At 41.1% G+C, this 18,774-nt stretch overlaps 3 protein-coding genes across 3 annotated transcripts; all 3 read left to right on the forward strand.

The window, feature by feature from the left end:
- The first annotated feature begins 764 nt into the window (after positions 1-764).
- On the forward strand, positions 765-9,576 carry LOC139661703 (transcription factor Sp6-like). The gene is made up of 2 exons (XM_071540260.1): positions 765-969; positions 5,722-9,576. Exon 2 carries the CDS (start codon positions 5,845-5,847, stop codon positions 6,763-6,765), a length of 921 nt encoding a protein of 306 aa, XP_071396361.1. The 5' UTR covers positions 765-969; positions 5,722-5,844; the 3' UTR covers positions 6,766-9,576.
- A 1,087-nt stretch (positions 9,577-10,663) lies between these two features.
- cwc25 (CWC25 spliceosome associated protein homolog) lies at positions 10,664-14,336 on the forward strand. Its single transcript, XM_071540408.1, has 9 exons — positions 10,664-10,816; positions 11,639-11,811; positions 11,928-12,164; positions 12,293-12,362; positions 12,469-12,620; positions 12,807-12,879; positions 13,027-13,211; positions 13,312-13,479; positions 13,830-14,336. Exons 1-9 carry the CDS (start codon positions 10,799-10,801, stop codon positions 13,942-13,944), a joined length of 1,191 nt encoding a protein of 396 aa, XP_071396509.1. The 5' UTR covers positions 10,664-10,798; the 3' UTR covers positions 13,945-14,336.
- Positions 14,337-14,973: 637 nt separating this feature from the next.
- psmb3 (proteasome 20S subunit beta 3) lies at positions 14,974-18,643 on the forward strand. The gene is made up of 6 exons (XM_071540178.1): positions 14,974-15,105; positions 16,180-16,364; positions 16,796-16,903; positions 17,485-17,662; positions 18,270-18,364; positions 18,470-18,643. Exons 1-6 carry the CDS (start codon positions 15,103-15,105, stop codon positions 18,516-18,518), a joined length of 618 nt encoding a protein of 205 aa, XP_071396279.1. The 5' UTR covers positions 14,974-15,102; the 3' UTR covers positions 18,519-18,643.
- Positions 18,644-18,774: the final 131 nt, after the last annotated feature.

The following is an 18,774-nucleotide window of genomic DNA, read 5'->3' on the forward strand; positions in this document are numbered from 1 at the left end:
CTATGAACAAAGTAAGTACTCATAAAGAACGGCCATTAGAGATATTTTAATTATGTACTATTGTATGTTGTAAAGTGTGAATTATTTTAAATGGTTAAAGTGTTGTGTTTAATTATGTGAAGTGTGACGAACAGGCAATGTGCAGTGATTTAGAGGGCCATCTGTAGCATAATATAATATGTTTTTACAGTGATTGTCACAGTTCCAGTTTATTCCATAATGTATATCTGACATGTTACCTATCTTCCATGCTACCTAGTTTAGCACTTTGACTATAAAGAGCACATCAGCTGTGCCCAGTGTTGCCATTGGTGGGTAAAGAAAATGAACTAAAGAGAAACCAAAGTGTGGAAGATTTGTGGAGCCATGCAACTGAAATACATAATCTCACTGTGTCTTCTTCTAGTGAGAGAAATAACAGTAAAGGCAACAGTAAAGGCAAACTATTCTCTGTTTCATTGGCGGCCTCATGGGAGCCCTTCAAGGACCCCAGCAGGTCGCCAGACCCCACATTGGGAACCACTGAGTCAAGGCTGTAGAGTAGACCATGAGGGTTTTTTTTTTTTTTGAGCTTTGACAGACACATTTCCCCACTGATCCGCCTGTTTTCCCAAAGCGCGCAGTTTCCTCACCTCCTGCCGAGGGCGCATCTTCAAAGCGCGGACTGACACTCAGCAGAGGGAGGAGCCTTGCCCAAGTCAAGATACATAACCTATCATAAAGTTTGTCACTACTGAGAAGACAGCTTACCTGTGCGCCGAGACGCCGATAGTTTTTGCTTCACCTGGACGGTTTGCGATGGAGAAAATGAGATGAAATATGAGGATATTATTTGTCTGTGCGCATCTGTTGACGAAGGGAAGAAGCAGCAGAGCTGAGCTGAGACACTTCCAAGGTTTTTTTCAAGCGAGTTGCGTTTATTCCAAAAAGATAATAACGACAGCAGCGCGCAGCCGAAAGCACAAACAGGTAACTCATGAGTCCTGTGGTTTTGACTATGTTGCCGTGTTGTAGACTACCAGACTATAGCAATGCTTTTCTTATCTGAATTATAAACGGCAAGGTCGATGACTGCATCTTCATTAACCCTTGCAAAAAAGAACTGTAGCCTAATAATCCCATAATACATTTTATAAGGATCCAATTATTCAAATAAACTGCAGTAAAACTATTTTCATATGGGGATATCATAGTAATATCATAGTGATAGGAGACAAAAAAATGCCAAGGTAGGCTACAATAAAGGTACAATAAACGCACTGTTGAGTACCGCAGACACGCTTTAAAGTCCGTATATGGATATAAAAGGAATATCACAGTGACTTGAAGAGAAAAACTAAATTAGTTTGTCACACTGGACAGAGTAACGATCTCTAACTCTCTTTAAAAAAAAAAAAAAAAGACAAACCAAGACAGACTGCAGCCTGCCTTATCTGAGTTAATGCTACTGAAACTTTTTTGGTAACCAAACATTCAAACAAACCTTTATTTTTTTCTTCTTTTTTTGTAGGCTACACTGTGTTTTTGTGTGTTGGTGTATAGCGCAGGTCTGTTCATACCGGTAACACGGTTCAATTAGCCGCTAATTGGGTGAACGTGAATGTCCAGATTTTCAGGTAAAGACATCAAAGTGTGGACTGGATTTAACTGACAGCTTTTGTGATTGCAGCAAAAGTTGCAGGCCTGTTACCAGCTCCGGCAGGTCAGTTTCAAGGTGAAGTAGCATAGTGTAACATTTGGAAGGGTAAATATGTAGGGAAACATTTTGTATTTTTTTTTATTCTGATGTTAATTCAAATCAAATGAATGACGCAGAGGCAGAATAATCAATTACAGGGGAAATGAATCACACCAGTCATAATTATTATGATAAATGCATCAAGTCTGTAAGATAGTGCTGTTGAATTTCAAAATCTGGTACCACAATGCTGCTCTTCATTTTTTAATTGCTGTAATTGTTGTAATTGTTGCACTCTTCTTTTATGTTCCTCCTAATCATATCACACAATAATATTATCATGAATGTAATTAGTTTTTCAGGTTCCCCTCAGGAACTTTCCCCAGGTTTCTCTATGAAATGAGTAGAGTTTTGTAGAATATGCAACATGAGACAAATATACAGCCCACAGAACATTCAATTAGATTATGAAATTAAGTCCTAATTATGAGCTAAAAGTGATTGGAAAGTGCGACAGTTTGATACTGCTAGATCAATAGTTTTTCACATTTGTATCCAAGGGCTTGGGGGAAAGAACTGTGACCTGATGATTGATCATTATTTCAAATGCAACTGATTATATAAGACCATATGTTACTATTTAAAAAAAAGCAATAATCAGGATGGACATGATATACAGTGTTTCCTTCCAAAAGATTTATTATACCTGACACCTGTTCTGCTGTTATGCATGTAAGTCTCACAGCAAAATATCATATAAGTTATTATTATAATAATAATTATTATAATTCAGGTATTGTAAATCTTTTGGAATGAAAAACTGTACATCTTGTCCATGTTTAACCGCGCATCACTCTGATCCATGGACATAGACATAAACACTTAAACATTTTGAACAATCACACAAGACCATAAAATAGTATTTGAGAGGAATTTACTATTGAAGGACACTATGTGACTGTGTTACTTACTCTTGGAAATGTCAGGTTTGGAAAATGAAATGTGAGGTCAGTTTTTGTGTTATGTGCATGCATCTTTACCAGAGTCATAGTTGACACAAAATATGTATTGAATATAACTATATAAATGACACACTATTTGTACAGTGACTGGTGATGATGGTAGCTCTCAACACTAAAATTTAGATTAGTCGTTCTTTCTTTCTTTCTTTCTCTTTCCATTGAGATGCATTATAAGGATAAAAACTGATCTTAAAAGCTACTGTAACAAAGGACAAAATATTGCCAAAATATGTGCCAGAGAATGCCTTTCATGCAATAATGTATGCATCATTGTCACACAGACACTCATAAATCACCAAGGATGTGCAGCTGTCATCCATATGTAAATTATCACTGCACCACAGACCTGATCACTGTTAGAGCACCGGGAAATCTAGTAGTAGTGATTATCTATCCGTGTCAAGCTCTACATGTTATTAACTTATCTGATCTCAGTTGTGCAAATTACATTGTGGTTCAAAATCAGGTCACAACATTTTCTAAATTCTAAGATGCAGTGAATTTACTGTTTCAGCTTATCATTGTACTACTATATGATCATTACAAGTTTGGAGTCAGACTTGGGTCATATAGTTTTTCCCAAATAATTCTTTGTGTTTGTTTTAACCTGAGTACAAAATGTGAGGGATTTTCCACCCAAGGCCATTCAGAAAGTTTAGACTATCGTAGAAAAGTATATTTAAAACTCCAAATTTGTATACACTTTTCTGACAACTTAACCTGACACTATCTGGATTGATGCGTCCAACCCCACCAATCTTGTACTCCAAGGAGGTTAAAACAAACTACAAATTACTTTGCAAATGCCATTTGACCCCTGTCCACAGACAGCCAGTGATAACATTTTAACTGCGTTTCGCAAAGTCTGGGATGAGCCTAGAGGTGGGTCGTGGGATAATTAAATTGGGCCAGTACATGATTCTGGAAAAATGTTGAAGTTTTCCGAAGTCCCTGGAACATAAGGTAGGCTTAATAAAACAGTTAGTAGTCTGAAAACAGGGTGACTTTTGTTGGATGAGGTTACCAAATCAGAATCATTGGGTCACAATTAAATTTAGGCCCCATGAGAAGAAACGTTTAAAGCGTACCTTGCTCTAACTCAGATACACTGCACTTATATTGCACATTCTTTTCCCTTCACAGTCACTGAGTGAAAAAATCACCAATAGGAAAGTTTCACCCTCTCTGTGCCTCTTCCCGATGGCAGACTTGTAAACCGGGGGCTGTGCTGGGTCTTGGTCGGGCAGGTTTTATGACCGGAGCGCTGTCGTCGCTCTGTACGTCCTCCTCCTCCTCCTAGCCTGCCGGCCCCTGGGGCCCCACGCCAGCTGTTTCCCTCAGGAGCTCCGAGTGCTACCAGCACTTTTGTGAATGGAGGAGGATGCCGATGTCTTTGTTTACGGTTATGTCAGAGAGTGGAGGGGTGAAAAAAAAAAAAAAGAGGGACCGTTCTACTGTGCGTCTGACTTGCATTCCCCAAAAATTACAGAGCAGTAGCTCTGGCTCCAGGGCAACACGAAATAAATCAGCTTGACCTTTAACACTAGACCTTTCATTAGGGAATTCCAAACTAATTGCTTTACGATTTCATTACAACAAGAAAGCATCTCAAGAAAGCAAAGTGTAATGCATCATTCTTAATCCTGCTGGTCTGGCTGTATTGACTCAACAAATTGAGATCTACTGAGGGGATCCTTCAGTGTCAAGCTGAGTGATGCCACCTGTGTAGCTGCAGACTCTTGTTGAACCGTTTGCACGCTCTCGCCCGGCTCCAATTCTTCTAGATATGAGACAGGATGTACGTCTTCCACTGCAGCTCGACCTCTTGGTTCTGGCTGACCTTTACGCAGTTTGCCATCTCAGATATGGTATCACACCCTGTGATCTCAAGACCAAGATACCAACCTCTGAAGTTTCAGACTACTTTACTGTTTCCTGCAGTAAAGATAATTGTAGATCTTCGAGGATGGGGGTGTGGTGGGGGTGTTGGAAGTCAACAGATTGTTTGGGGCCGGGACATGTTTTGAGCCGAGCGCAAGTCCTGCAGGTTGGTAGCTTCTTGTCATAAACTTCCATCAACTTCTTGAATTTTAACAAGCTTTTTGTCGTGCCTGCTGTGTATGTGTGTGTTGGGGGGGAGGTGGCTGAACAATACTGTTCAGGTGTGTTCACTGTGCCTACCTGGACAGGATGCTGTTTCAGAGCGTGTGCCCATAATTATACACATAAAGTAATTGTTCTCTTGTTGTTGTTGGACTCCTATTCTCAGGCTCCTGAATGCCGTCAGTCTGCAACTGTTGATGCTTTCTGCCGCCAGTGTGTAAGAGGCGGGGCGTTTTACGGGGCTCTTTTTGTAACTTGCCTGGAGGGCTGTTGTTGTAAATCATGTGTGATTCATAAAAAACAGGTTCTCCTGTCTGCCAAGCTTCATCTCCACAAACCTCAGAGACGTACAAATAGACTTTGGCCTGCAGCCATACCTCCCTGGATCTTCTTCCTTTACCAAACTGCTCTGCTGTCAACACTCCCCTTCGCTCTTCTCCCTCCCCCCACCTCACTAGTATTTATCTCCCTCCGCCTCTGCCTCTGCACAGGGCCGATGATGTTGTTTTCTTTGCGCTTGTCTTTGACTGTCCTCCATGGGAAGTACCTGGCAGCGGATGCATGTGGCAGGTTTCTGCCTGGACACGTCTCTCTCCCCCTCTCTTCTGTCTCCACGGCCACGCAGCGTGAGAACTGCGGTATCCATGGCAATGAGGGGGGTGTGCTTGGGGTTGGTTATTTAAATGTGGTAGGTTGGAGGATTTGGGTTCATTAAAGTTTAGATCATCAGCTCTTGAGTCATTTCAACGCCTTTTGGACTGAAAAAAATGACCTCAAAACCTCTCATCTTCAAACTCAATGCATGCAGTTTAATGAAGTCACTGTCAAACATTTTGTTAAAGATAATGTGAGCAAGTGAGAAAGGCTGAGTGGGTCTTGTAGAAGAGATAATAATCTGTCTGTTCTTTTTCTTTGCAGGTTTTTCCACTGCATGGTCATCCCACCATGTGGTAATCTTCTCAGCACTACCCAGTCGATAAAGAACAACACTTTGGAGCAGCAGTCCACATCACCAGCCTTGCACCTGCACCAGCTGCTCTCATGGCCCACCCTTATGAGCCCTGGTTACGGACAGCACCACCTAGTGGCAGCTCAGAAGACATGAACATCCCCTCCTGGTGGGACCTCCACCCCGGACCAGGGAGCTGGATGGACCTGCAGGCGGGGCAGAGTGTCGGGCTGCCTTCAGTGGGTGCAGGCAGCTCCATGGGACTGCAGCCCTCTTTAGGGCCTTACGGCTCTGAACCCCAGCTGTGCACCCTGCCTCCGGCTCAGCTCGGCCCAGCCCCCCACTCTGCTCACCTCTTCCCCCAGGAGGGTTTCAAGATGGAGCCACTGGCTCCCGAAATGCTGCAGCAAGAGCCGTTCTCCCTGGAGGAGCCACAGGAGAGCGCTGCCTCGGCCCGCCCGAAGACCCAGCGTCGCTCCTCGTCCAGAGGCGCCGGCCAGGCCGTGTGCCGCTGCCCTAACTGTGTTCACGCCGAACAGCTGGGTCAGAGTACTGATGACGGCAGGAGGAAGCACATGCACAACTGCCACATCCCCGGCTGTGGCAAAGCCTACGCCAAGACCTCCCATCTGAAGGCTCACCTACGCTGGCACAGTGGGGACCGGCCTTTCGTCTGCAACTGGCTCTTCTGCGGGAAGCGATTCACTCGCTCTGATGAACTGCAGCGCCACCTGCAGACGCACACTGGTGCCAAGAAGTTCAGCTGTGCCTTATGCCCCAGAGTGTTTATGCGCAACGACCACCTGGCCAAGCACATGCGCACGCACGAGTCCCCGCCAGGGCACGGCGAGGAGAGGGTGAACGGAGACGGGAGGATGGATAAGGGCTTTGATACCCCCACTCCTCCTCAGTCATCCTCCCTCGTACCTGCATCAGACGCCACAGAGCCACCGCTGAAGCTGAAATGCGAGACAGACCCCTCAGTCTCCAGTGTAACGGGACAGTCCAGCTAACTGCATTACTTTTAGAAGTTTTCTCAGTTAGCAGTTCACCATCAGCCTTCTGTCTCAGCCATAGAGGTGCCACTGTTTTACCATAGAATAGAGAATAGAACAAAAGTATGGAACAACCTTTTACTGATAAATTTTGGATTGAACAGAAAGTGTCTTTCTGCAGCCTTGTGAATTTGTCAGTAGGGCTAACCTAAAGACTTCTGTAATAATCTAAATGTTAGAGCACAGAGAAAAGAATGCAACCAGGCATCTTTCCTGAAGGAGCGTCATCTGAGGATAAAACATTCCTCTGTGCATTTGTCCAAATGAAACGTGGCTAAGGAGGCAACCAAGCTGGAACAAGCTTGTTGCTAGGACTTCTACTGCTGCTAGCGTTACTATTACCAGTCGACTAAGAGACTTGGAATGAGTTTAACTGAAGGTGGCTTTTTAACATGTTTACAATGAAACCAAGTAACCAAATCTGTTACTTGAAAACCGGAGAGAGGTTTATCTCCAACATCCATTTTAATTTTCTTTTTCAGTGAAATTGAAGGCATGAAGCATGCCGAAATGAGAGAGGGAGATATTTTCACCATTTCTATTGCTTACGTGTGTAGCCTACTGTACAAGTTGTGACGAGACACTGGAAAATTACACTAAATTTTGTACTATTTTAAAATGTTATCAGCCATTTTGGATCGTTGACATTAGATGCCACAAAAATTGGGTGTGGCATGTTGATGCAGTAAAAAATGGCAAATGAACAGAAAGTATGCTGTTATGGCAGTGTGCTGTGGTGCCTCGTGATGAGAGCCAATGTGATGTTGATAGATGTCTCATATATATGTTATTTTAATATATAGACACACACACACACACATACACACACATATGCCCACACACACACACACACACACACACTGTGCTTTTTTACGTAAACAGCTCACTCCTGCAGACAGTGAATCATGTGGCCGTGTGTCAGTGTATAAAGCATGCAGACAGGGCCAAGAGGTTCAGCAACTATTTGACTAATAATACAATGAGCAGAACATGTGAACTAAACCACACTGAACACGGTATGATCACTGGCACCAGACATGCTGGTTCCAGCGTCTCAGAAACAGCCAACCTCCTGGGATTTCTGCACACTAATGTCTAGAGTTTACAGAGAATGATGCAATTAACAAAAAATAGTCAGCAAGCAGTCCTGTCGGCAAAAACAACTCATCGATGAGAGAGATCATAGGAGAATGGCAACACTTGTTCAGGTAAACAGGCGGGTCACAACCTAGTGGCAGCTCAGAAGACATGAACATCCCCTCTTTGAATTGTGGGGGTATCTGACAGTTCACAACTCGTCAAACCTTGAACACCACAGTTGGACGACTGAAGAACACGTTGCCTAGACCAACGAATCATGCTTTCTGTTGCACAATACTGCTGGCATGGTGAGAATTTGGCGTAGAGTAGATGGAGAATTTTTCATAAATCTGTAGATCCGTCCTGCCTGGTGTCAACAGTGCAGACTGGTAGTGGAGGTGTAATGGTGTGGGGAATGTTTTCTTGACACACATCAGGCTCCTAAGCACCAACTGAGCTTTCTTTAATACCTGAACATTGCTGCTGACCAGGTGCATCGCTTTGTCAAACGGAAACGTCCAGCAGGATAATGTACCTTCATCTCAAGATGCTTCCAGGAACATGACAGTCTAGTAGTGTACTTTAATGGCCTTTGCAGCCCCCAAACCTCAACCCAATACAGCAACTTTGTGATGAGGTGGAATGGGATGCTCGTATCATGAAAGTACCGCAGAAAAAATCTGCAGGAACTGTGTTAAGCTAATGAGTCACCAAGGACTTAGATCTCTGAGAAAAGTTTCCAGCACCTTGATGAGTCCATGCTTTGAAGAGTTCAGGCTGTTCTGGAGGCAAAAGAGAGTCCTAACTTGGTGTACCTAATAAAGTGTGGGAGATGTCTTAATGCCATGAGATTTTAGGGACTTCTATCCAAACATCAAGTGGATATGTACAGTATATATCCTTTTGCATGTCAGATCAAGCTAAAGTTAAATTAAGTTAAATCTTCACCAAAGGACTTGCAAAGGGCTCATCGCTCAACACATTTTATGAACAAACGTGTGGTTCGTCTGAAATTGCAGTCTTCCATGTTTTATACTGAGAAATAATTTAAGTGACACAAATACCATGTTGAAACACAACAAACAACAACAACAACAACATCTGCCTCCTTTTCTGGAGATTCAACCTGTGAGCAAAAACTGCACACAAGTGTTAGCAGTCTAGAAGATAAAATGAAATGCAACTGAGCAAAGTCTGCTCACTGAACATGCTCCGACACCTAGCAGTAATTGTGTGGGTTGCTTGTTTTGGATAGCTAATCATTTTCATAATCAAAAGGATATGTAGCCTACTGTAGTTCTTTAGCAATATACAAGCAATACAAGCATTTTTACAGTTAAAAACATTATTAGGATGTATGTAAATCATCAAAGACGTTAGGCTGAGATGTATGTGTTAGGGAGCTTACATTACTGGAGACTGTATTTATGTATAGAAATTAAGGAACGGAAATTTTCACACATCAGTCAATTATTGTGTATTGACTCTTATTTCTATGGTTGTCATTATTATAGATAGGCTTACTATGTTTACTTTTATGTTGGTCAATAGGACGAGATTTGAAACCGTTTTTCATTGGTTGCTGTAGTAAAATGTTTTAGCTGTGGAAAATGTAATAAAGTAAGTTTTAAAACATTTTAATTTAAATATCATTGCATTTAATCTATTAATGTCCTTTATGAAATAAAAATAAATACCCTGTGGTTCCATGTCAAATCTTTATTTAAAGGATTATTAAGATCAACAGGACCGTAGTGACATACAGATGCATTAATTGCTAATTGTTCTGTTTCACACACACACACACACACACACACACACACACACACACACACACACACACACGAGAAGAGAGACAAAAATCATAACTTATAAAATATTATTATTGGTATTATTAGTATTATAGTGTAGAACAATGTTTTTTTTTTATATAACATTTTTCTGTCAATTGTCATATATTATATATTATATATATTATGAATGATTTCAATAAGAAAAATTAGTGGTCTACACAATCAGATAATATTAATGTAATTCTTGCATCTGGAATAATGATTCAGTTCACTTGGTCTTTAATATAATTGTAACTTAAAAAGATTTATGAAAATGTTGCAGTCAGGGACAGTGTGACACACAGCAGGGACCGGATGCCCACTTCAAGTGCTGTCGGAAATATCACAATTACAAGTTGAAGCATATGAACGACCCAACAAAGTGGTAAACAGGACAGGGAAGGCGGGACCTTTCCATGATAATCAAGTTCCTGAGATGTGACGTTTAGGCGGCAGAAAGCGTCAATCTTTGTCAACAAATGATGGTAAAGGAGATGTATTTAATTATTATATGATATTGATTGGCATTCTACGAAACTAATTTGTATTTTTGTAAAATTATTTTTTCAATCTTTACTTAACTTTTAGCTGTCATGCATTTCTTTACGTTTCTTTATATTGGTACAATGTCCTATATCATTACTCGCGCCCTAACGTCCAGGAGAACAAACACACAGCAACTTTTGACTTTAAATACATGAATAATGCAAATTTCTCCTCCTAATTCTGCCGCTGCAACATAAAGTATCTCAGTGACCCTTGGTTTCTAAAATGAAATAACAGCTACCACAACACACTTCTTTGTTACAAGGTGACAATTGGATGGCGCATTTACGACTTTAAACATCGAAAGTTGGAGCTTATGATGAGCACTTGAAGGCAGCAAGAGCCCGGAAGCGGAAAATGAATCATATAACAGGAAATACATAATACACAAACACACGGCTGGTCTCATCTCCATTTTTAGCTAAACTTGGGTCGATCCACTTGTAATTCGACGAGTGTATATATATTGTATTGGTAAAGGACAGATTTGTCCATTTCCATTTCTTGTGTTGGACTAAAACGACGATTTCAAGATGGGAGGCGGCGATCTCGTAAGTTGATGAGCTAGTTTAGCCACGATACGTGCCACTCTCTGTTATGGAGAGAACAGGTCCAAACGCTATTCAAAATCTGGTACTTTAAAAATGTCTTGCTTATCGGCACCGGTATACACCTGGTAGATCATGACCCTAACCTTCTTCCTAAGTGTTAAGAGCTACTCTTCAATTCGGCGTACATCCATTATAACAAGCATCACTTATTTGAACTTGGTTCGCCTGTTATTCCCACATTCTTACACGAATATAACGCCGTTACACTGCTGAGCACTAACGAGAAGTGAGAATCAGTTCTAAAAGTTTAGATTTTATTGAAATGAAGTGATGCTTAGTTAATGTTAGTTAATATGCCGAATTTACCAGAATATCCTAACGATTAATAAAGAGGTCTCAAGTCATAATCTAGCAGGTGTATACCGTTGCCGATAAGCAAGGAAACATTAAACTGATACATTTTTTAGTTTGTGAAGTTAGCTTTGTTAGCTAATGTTGGCTAGCTGACTTCTATACTGCCTCTGCCTGCCTGAATTATGGCTGGGTAGATTATTAAATTGAACTTTGATGTTCAAAACACTAACCCATTTTTATTTTTGTTGAGTGTTGGGCTAATTTTGTTCAAATAAATGAATATATTAGAGGGAGTCAGATTTTAACATTATTAGTAATAACATTAAACCCATTCAAGTTAACGTTGTACACTACAGTCAGTTATATGTGAAATGATCAATATCATGTACCTGATAGTTGCTTATGAATGAAGTACTTTTTAAAAATTACTTGTACAGTAACTGATTGCTTTCCCTCCTCTTCTACCAGAACTTGAAAAAGAGCTGGCACCCCCAGACTATGAAAAATATCGAGCGTGTGTGGAAGGCTGAGCAGAAATATGAAGCTGAACGGAAGAAAATTGAGGAGCTCCAGAAAGAGCTGAGAGAGGAACGAGCTCGAGAAGAAATAACTAAATTCGCGCAGGAAACTGGGGCTCTCAAGTTAGTTCACCCTCACATTGTCAAGAGTTTTCGTTTCTGCCAGTTTGTTGTTATGAGTGATACAAAAAATTAGTCAGCAAGTCATGTTTTAACCGCTGATTTTTGTACTCTGACAGGAAAAAGGATGATCGTCTGGACTGGATGTACCAGGGCCCCAGTGGTCAGGTGTCCAGGGACGAGTATCTGCTGGGACGTCCCATCGACAAGCAGATCACCGAGCAGTATGAGGAGCCTGAGAGCGGTCCATCCGCCCAAACCGGCCTCCTGCCTGGCTCCATCTTCAACCCTACCACCCCTGCCTCCAACCTCGACCTGGCCGCCAAGATTAGGGAAGACCCCCTGTTTGAAATCAGGTTAGTCATGTTCCTTCTTGTAATTTGTACGCTTCCCGAATCCTGTTACAGTCATGCGTAGGCCAGAGAATTTGATTATGTTCCGTCCCTGTGCAAATCATCTAATTTATGTTTTGTTTTTTCTTAAGGAAACGGGAGGAGGAAAAAAAGAGAGAAGTCTTGACTAATCCAGTGAAGATGAAGAAAATCAAAGAAATGGTAAAATGATTGTGTAACTGTTTTGAAGTGTTTTATATGTGTTGACGTTGACAGCAATTTTTAGACCTTGTTGTGGTTGGCTAAACCTCAATCTGTTCTCTCACAGCTGCGCCAGAATCTTGAAAAGAAAGACAAGAAAAAGAAGAGGAAGAAGGAAAAGAAGGAGAAGAAGGGAGACAAAGAGCGGAGAAAGGAGAAGAAGCATAAGAGAAGGAGCACAAGTTCGAGCTCAGAGGAGGAAAACGACAAAAAATACAGGTATTTGACTATTGGACTACACTCCGTTTACAACTGCATTTCTATGTGGTTAAGCGCTGTCCGATTACACCCAAGACGCATGCCAATGCCATGTGTAAATGGGGTCTAAGAGACATCTAGCTTTAGGTTAACGTCTCTCATTCATGTGAAAGCAGTTTGTAATTTGGGTCTATCATCTATTCTCAGGTCACATTCAAAGGATGAATCTTCATCAGGCGCCAAATCTCATTCTCACCATGTTTCAGGCTATGGGCTACAGGTAAGAGAGCAGCAAACCAGCGTCTGATAATACCACTGATATCTTAATCACATGTACATGTAATGCAGATGCATCCTGCAGTTTCAGTTGCTCAACTCCCACTAGAACAGCACACTACCAAGTCCTAACAGTGAAATCTCCTCTCAGGTCCCTGCTGGAAGACATCACCAGTCCTCTGCTCACTCGGGACGCCACGAGCGGAGCCGCTCCCGATCGCCTCACAGGAACAACAGGGAGAACCACTCCTCACACAGAACCGACAGGAAGGTCCAGCAACGAGCTCCCAGTCCACAGAAGGAGCGTTACCACCGACAGAACAACCACAGATCCAAGTAAGAGTCCACAGAGTTAACATTGAACTTGTATAAGGGCTGGGCGAAATTTCAAAAATTTCATTCTGTTTCACCCTAATGTCTTCCTGTCTATTTGTAGGCAACTCTCTGCTGAAGAGCTGGAGCGGAAGAGGCAGGAGATGATGGGCTTTGCCAAGCAGAGAGAGGAGGAGCGGGAGGATAATGTAAAAAGATACAAGAGACAAGATGAGCAGGAGAAGCAGCGGGAACAAAGTACCAAGCATGACCGCCATGCTGGCTTCATCCAGTAAGTTCTTGGTAACATAGAGACATGCAGATTATCAGAGACAAAATTTTAAGATTTAGTTGTTTCTTTTTTGTTTTCTGTTAGAATGTGAGGTTTCTGCTGGACACACATCTCCTATTACTTTTAAATCAAACATAGAGTCGCAAAAAAACAGGATTCTGATGTTTATTTTTGGTGCGTCATCTAATATGGATAATCCTGAAATAAGGAAAGATAACCCGTACTCTATTTCTTATTTTATTTTTCTTACTTTTTAATGTTAATCTTACTTTTTAATGTTCCTCATAACATCTCTGGTAATGACATGCTTAATTTTCATTTTCACTAATGCTCACCTTTCCTTCCTGCAGCAACATGAAGCTGGAGAGCGCTTCCAGCTCTTCGTTGGAGGACCGAGTGAAGAGGAACATCCACTCCATACAGCGGACCCCAGCCTCCCTGGAGAAGAACTTCATGAAGAGATGAAGACAGAACACATTTACCAAACTACATATATGAACTGGTAGAAAAGACTTGTGAGAGAGAGTGCAATCCACTCCCCTCCCAGTCTGTATATTTGTCTTTAAAATATTGAGACAGAAGCATGGATGCTGTGGCAGGATTCAGTCCTGGGTTTAACAGGGAAACATGTGGCTCCAGAGGTGCTTGTTTTTATTTTGAAAAGCAGATGCAACGGGAACATAATTTATAGTATATAAAGTCCCTTTAAGGTTCATATGATCTGAACTTTGTATAGTTTATTGTTTTTTTCATTAATAGGTCCTGCTTTTATCTCAAATGTTTTTGTAATATACACTTGTGATTCAATGTACTCCTGTAAGTGAATAGGAATTGTATTAAAACACATTACCTCCTTTTATTTGTGTTGGGATTCTTAAACAAGCCAAATATGAGAAGAAGGTTCAACCCACATCACTGGGTATGGATGGGTTAAAGGTTTCCCTATGCCACAGAACACTTAAGTGTATTAAGTGTATTTAAGTCAAACTGGTGTACAGCTCCACTGACACCGAGGATGGGAAAGGTGACAGAAGACACCCAGAGTGATTTTATTGGAATATAGAAAACCTTCAGAACCGTTAGAGCTACAGTAAAGCTCACCTGCAAGCAAAGGCTCAAAAAACACATTCAGCTTGGCATCAGTAGAATAGTTCCAGATGTGACATGAGCGCTTACCATACATTTCGTGCACGGCACCGAGCGGTTTATGGTGGGGTTATGGTGTGAATTTTATTCACTGTAGAAAATACCTTTTCAAATCTGTTTCACATCACCCGAAAACCCATCCCCTCACTGCAGTTCAACTGGGCTATGTAGTGACAATCCAGTTTTATACACCGGCCTCTCTTTTTCCCCAGTTTTGATTTCGCTTTAACACGCCTCAACCAAACTATGCACAGACGCCGCCGGCCCCTTCCTCCAATGGCAGCAGCGCCTGACACCGACAACTGCTCATCAAGCCAATTACCGTTAAGCAGATCATGACGTAGTTCCGTCAAGTTAGTCAGATTTCTGTGTTCCTAAATCGTGTAGTCACTGTAGGAAGCTAGCAACCATTCATATTAACAGCCAAAAGGGTTAGCTGGTTTGCAAGTGATAGGAACATAACTCAACGCGGCCACAATGGTAAGAATATCATACAGAAGAAAATGTTATTTGTCTGGTGGAGCGTGGGCTTTTCTTGTAAAATGGCTTTTAAAGCTAGAGTTAACAAAGCTAACGATTGCTAGTGCTTAGCTAAGCTAATGTTAGCTAACGTTAGCCAACTCACCCAGGGACCTGCATCATGCTCAGCTTAAGTTAGTTTTATAGAAAATAATGTAGATTTTTACAAGTTATCACCATTTCCTCGGTGAACCTTAGTCTTCTTTATAATGTTTTCAGCTATGTAAGAACAGAGTTGTAGCTAAGGTTGCTTAGGAACTAACGTTATACCAGAGAAGAGGAAGATGGATATGTAGCTAACTAGCTGCCTGATAGCTAACGTTGTATCTTGAATCAGATGGAGTATTCCTGGCCGAACTAGCCTAACTTCCATGGCATTTCGCTAATGTAGCTAACGTTAGCTTTTACACTTTTCTAACTCAATTTGTGTTAATAATCGCTGTCAACTTGCTCAAGTCAGTGGTTAGCTCAAGATAATCGTAACATAGTTGGCAACTGGATGTTATTCTGTCAGCATTAAGATGACAAGCAGCTGTAACTTTGAGCTTTTATTCAACCTCAGTAATAGCTGTCAGCGCAGTAATAAAATATCAATACATTTTATTTATATAACGCCTTTCAAAACATTGATACAAAGTGCTTAACAAAGAATAAAAGCATAGAGTAGAAATACAGATAATGTAGTATGGATTAAAAAAACAACTACAGCAACAACAATAAAGTAAAAATAAATAAATAAATCAACTGCCAAACAAACAAATATAATTATAAAAAAGCCTCTTTATAAAAATGTGATGCAAACAGCTCCATCTCTCTTTAGAATTATTAGATTTGAAGATTCAACCTAGCCATAGTTCACAAAGTAGTCTTTAATAACATGTAGAAACTTTTGCTGCTGAGCCACTGTACCAAAAATCTTCTCTCCACTGCCGAGGTTCATATCTCCTCTCTGCCTCTGACTGCTGAACTGTGAATCCTCTGTATCTTCCATAGTTGGCTAGTGTCTGACATACCACTCTCTCCTTCCTCATCCAGTCTATTATGTCCTATAATGGTGGGGCCGTCATGGCCATGAGGGGGAAGAACTGTGTGGCGATAGCTTCAGACCGGAGATTTGGCATTCAGGCTCAGATGGTCACCACAGACTTCCAGAAGATCTTCCCCATGGGAGAGAGGCTGTACATCGGGCTGGCTGGCCTGGCCACTGATGTGCAGACAGTGTGAGTGTGTCTAACTGGGCCTTGGCCTCCATGTCTTTCTCTCTAAAACTGGAAAAGTAACTCTTTCTTTCAACAGTGGATGTGTGAATGACAGGTTTCCTGTGCAGCTCTGGAATAGATGGAAAATGATTTTGACAATTTCCTGATCTTAAATAGTATTGATGTAGACAGACTGTAAATGATGAGAAATTCATCACCATATTGTTATAAGCTTATCCCGGAGAGAGGCTGTGTATGCCACTAACTATTCGTAATGTTATTAGCCTACATTCAAAATTGTGAAATGATGAGTTACACTTGCAGTGTTTATAAATGAAGGTTTGGAAAAGTATGATATTATCAAATGTAAAATGTGTATGAACCCAAGAATGATCTACAGGTGGCTAGTCTCTGATATTGATAGTAATTGGCTGGTTTTGTATTGTGCGTAGATCCCAGAGGCTGAAATTCAGACTGAACCTGTATGAGCTGAAGGAGGGTCGCCAGATCAAGCCCAAGACCTTCATGAGCATGGTGTCTAACCTGTTGTACGAGAGGAGGTGAGTTTACTGAACTTGGCTACAGAAGAAATTCATGATGATGTGGTTCTGATCTGGTGAAGTATTATTCCAGAACAAGCACATATGATTAATTGATTAGTTTATTGAAGTGTCATACACACAAAGTGCCCAGCCCATATGGACTTACATGACACTACCAAGTAGTTACATGGGTGTGCAACATCATAAAATTCAGCAAACTGAGATATCATATCGCACAAACAAAATCCCCTGCCTTTTTCTCATGCTTTACAGATGAAGCCAGTAATATCAGTACTACCCTTTCTAAAACATATTCAGGATTTTCATAATCATCTAGCCAAAGGAAATTCATAAAGACAGAACATAACATAAACATTTTGCTACACATATACCTACATTACTTGGCTTATTGGTTAAATTATCTAACCAGATATTCCAGTGACATGATCTCCTCTCTCAAGAAAGACCTGGCCAACATTGTAGCAGCATCATGACAACTCTAAAAGCTGTGGACAGACAACATGCAACAATATACATAAGTAAAAATAATTATGTGAAAGGTAAGAGCTGACATGGTTGATGTGTGTTGCTCTCATCAGGTTTGGGCCGTACTACATCGAGCCTGTGATCGCCGGACTTGATCCCAAAACCATGGAACCGTTCATCTGCTCCCTGGATTTGATTGGCTGCCCCATGGTGACAGAAGACTTTGTTGTGAGCGGTACTTGCTCGGAGCAGATGTACGGCATGTGTGAATCTTTGTGGGAGCCGGACATGGTAAGTTGTGTGTGAAGTATGAGGTCATGTTCTCATATTTAAGTTGGTTGCTTGCTGTGGGCTTAACTGGGGGTTTCGTCATGACATTGACTAAGTTTACATGCACAACAGTATTCCCCTAATATTGTAAACATCATATCCTGTTTACAGTATCTGAAATAATGAGAAACTTGGTTATTTTTCTGTGTGCATGTAAATGTAATGGCTCATGATGCACATGGGAAAGAGGTTAAATGGTTTGGTTTGCCTTTTTTTGGGGTTGGAATATGTTTCACTTTGCCTATTTACAAACTGTGCTCCATAACTAAAGGCAGGTTAATGTGCGATTTAACATTTTAACTTCACGACCTTTGAAGAATGCAGTATTGAAAGTGTGAAAGAATGCAAAATGTATTGTTTGATAATTATGGATTCATCATGTATTTTTATGCTATTGTGCACTGCTGTAACATTGGTAAAACTGGATATAGAAAAAATGAAGGGAAAAGTTAAGGAAATGGACTGTCATCTGTATAGCTAGGAAGGTTTTGATCATTTTTCCCAACAGTATTCCAGCCTCGGCTTGAGATTTATGACTAATTACCTGAGAAATCTTTCTGACGTGCAGGAACCCGAGGACCTGTTTGAGACCATCTCCCAGGCGATGCTGAATGCAGTTGATAGGGATGCCGTGTCTGGCATGGGAGTCGTCGTACACGTCATGTAAGTACAGTGATAAAATGCCAATATATGGTCAAATGGTACAGAAAATGTCTCAAGTTTGGTTTAGATTTGTGATGTTTGACAACCTGGTGTTTTCTCTGGCAGTGAGAAAGACAAGATTACCACACGAACCCTGAAGGCCAGGATGGACTAGAGCCCGTTTGCAGCACCAGACTTCACCAACACACACTTTTTGTATAAAAATAATAAACAATGCTTGTACTGTCTTTTTTTTCTTATTGATATTGTTCAATAAATAAACATAGGTTTAAACAAGGAGCTTGACTCGTATTCTGTTTTTGACGGAAGAAGTCAAATTTTGCATGTAGTGTGAAGCTGAGTTGTAGGTTTGAATCCAAGAAAACAAGATACTACAGTATTACTTGGCAAGAGAATGCAATTGCTTTAGA

This window comes from Centroberyx affinis, unplaced genomic scaffold (assembly GCF_046629955.1).
Source record: "Centroberyx affinis isolate AG114_WGS23_722 - 3 ecotype Tasmania unplaced genomic scaffold, CSIRO-AGI_Caff_v1 ptg000210l_1, whole genome shotgun sequence".
Lineage (NCBI taxonomy): Eukaryota > Metazoa > Chordata > Actinopteri > Beryciformes > Berycidae > Centroberyx > Centroberyx affinis.

Bases quoted from the DNA above. Each gene is read 5' to 3' on its own strand.
- psmb3 (XM_071540178.1), top strand. The intron at 17,663-18,269 runs GTAAGTTGTGTG...TCTGACGTGCAG, and splicing joins CTTTGTGGGAGCCGGACATG to GAACCCGAGGACCTGTTTGA. The intron at 18,365-18,469 runs GTAAGTACAGTG...TTTCTCTGGCAG, and splicing joins GGAGTCGTCGTACACGTCAT to TGAGAAAGACAAGATTACCA.
- cwc25 (XM_071540408.1), top strand. The intron at 12,165-12,292 runs GTTAGTCATGTT...TTTTTTCTTAAG, and splicing joins GACCCCCTGTTTGAAATCAG to GAAACGGGAGGAGGAAAAAA. The intron at 12,621-12,806 runs GTATTTGACTAT...ATCTATTCTCAG, and splicing joins GAAAACGACAAAAAATACAG to GTCACATTCAAAGGATGAAT.
- LOC139661703 (XM_071540260.1), top strand. From the start codon at position 5,845: ATGGCCCACCCTTATGAGCCCTGGTTACGGACAGCACCACCTAGTGGC.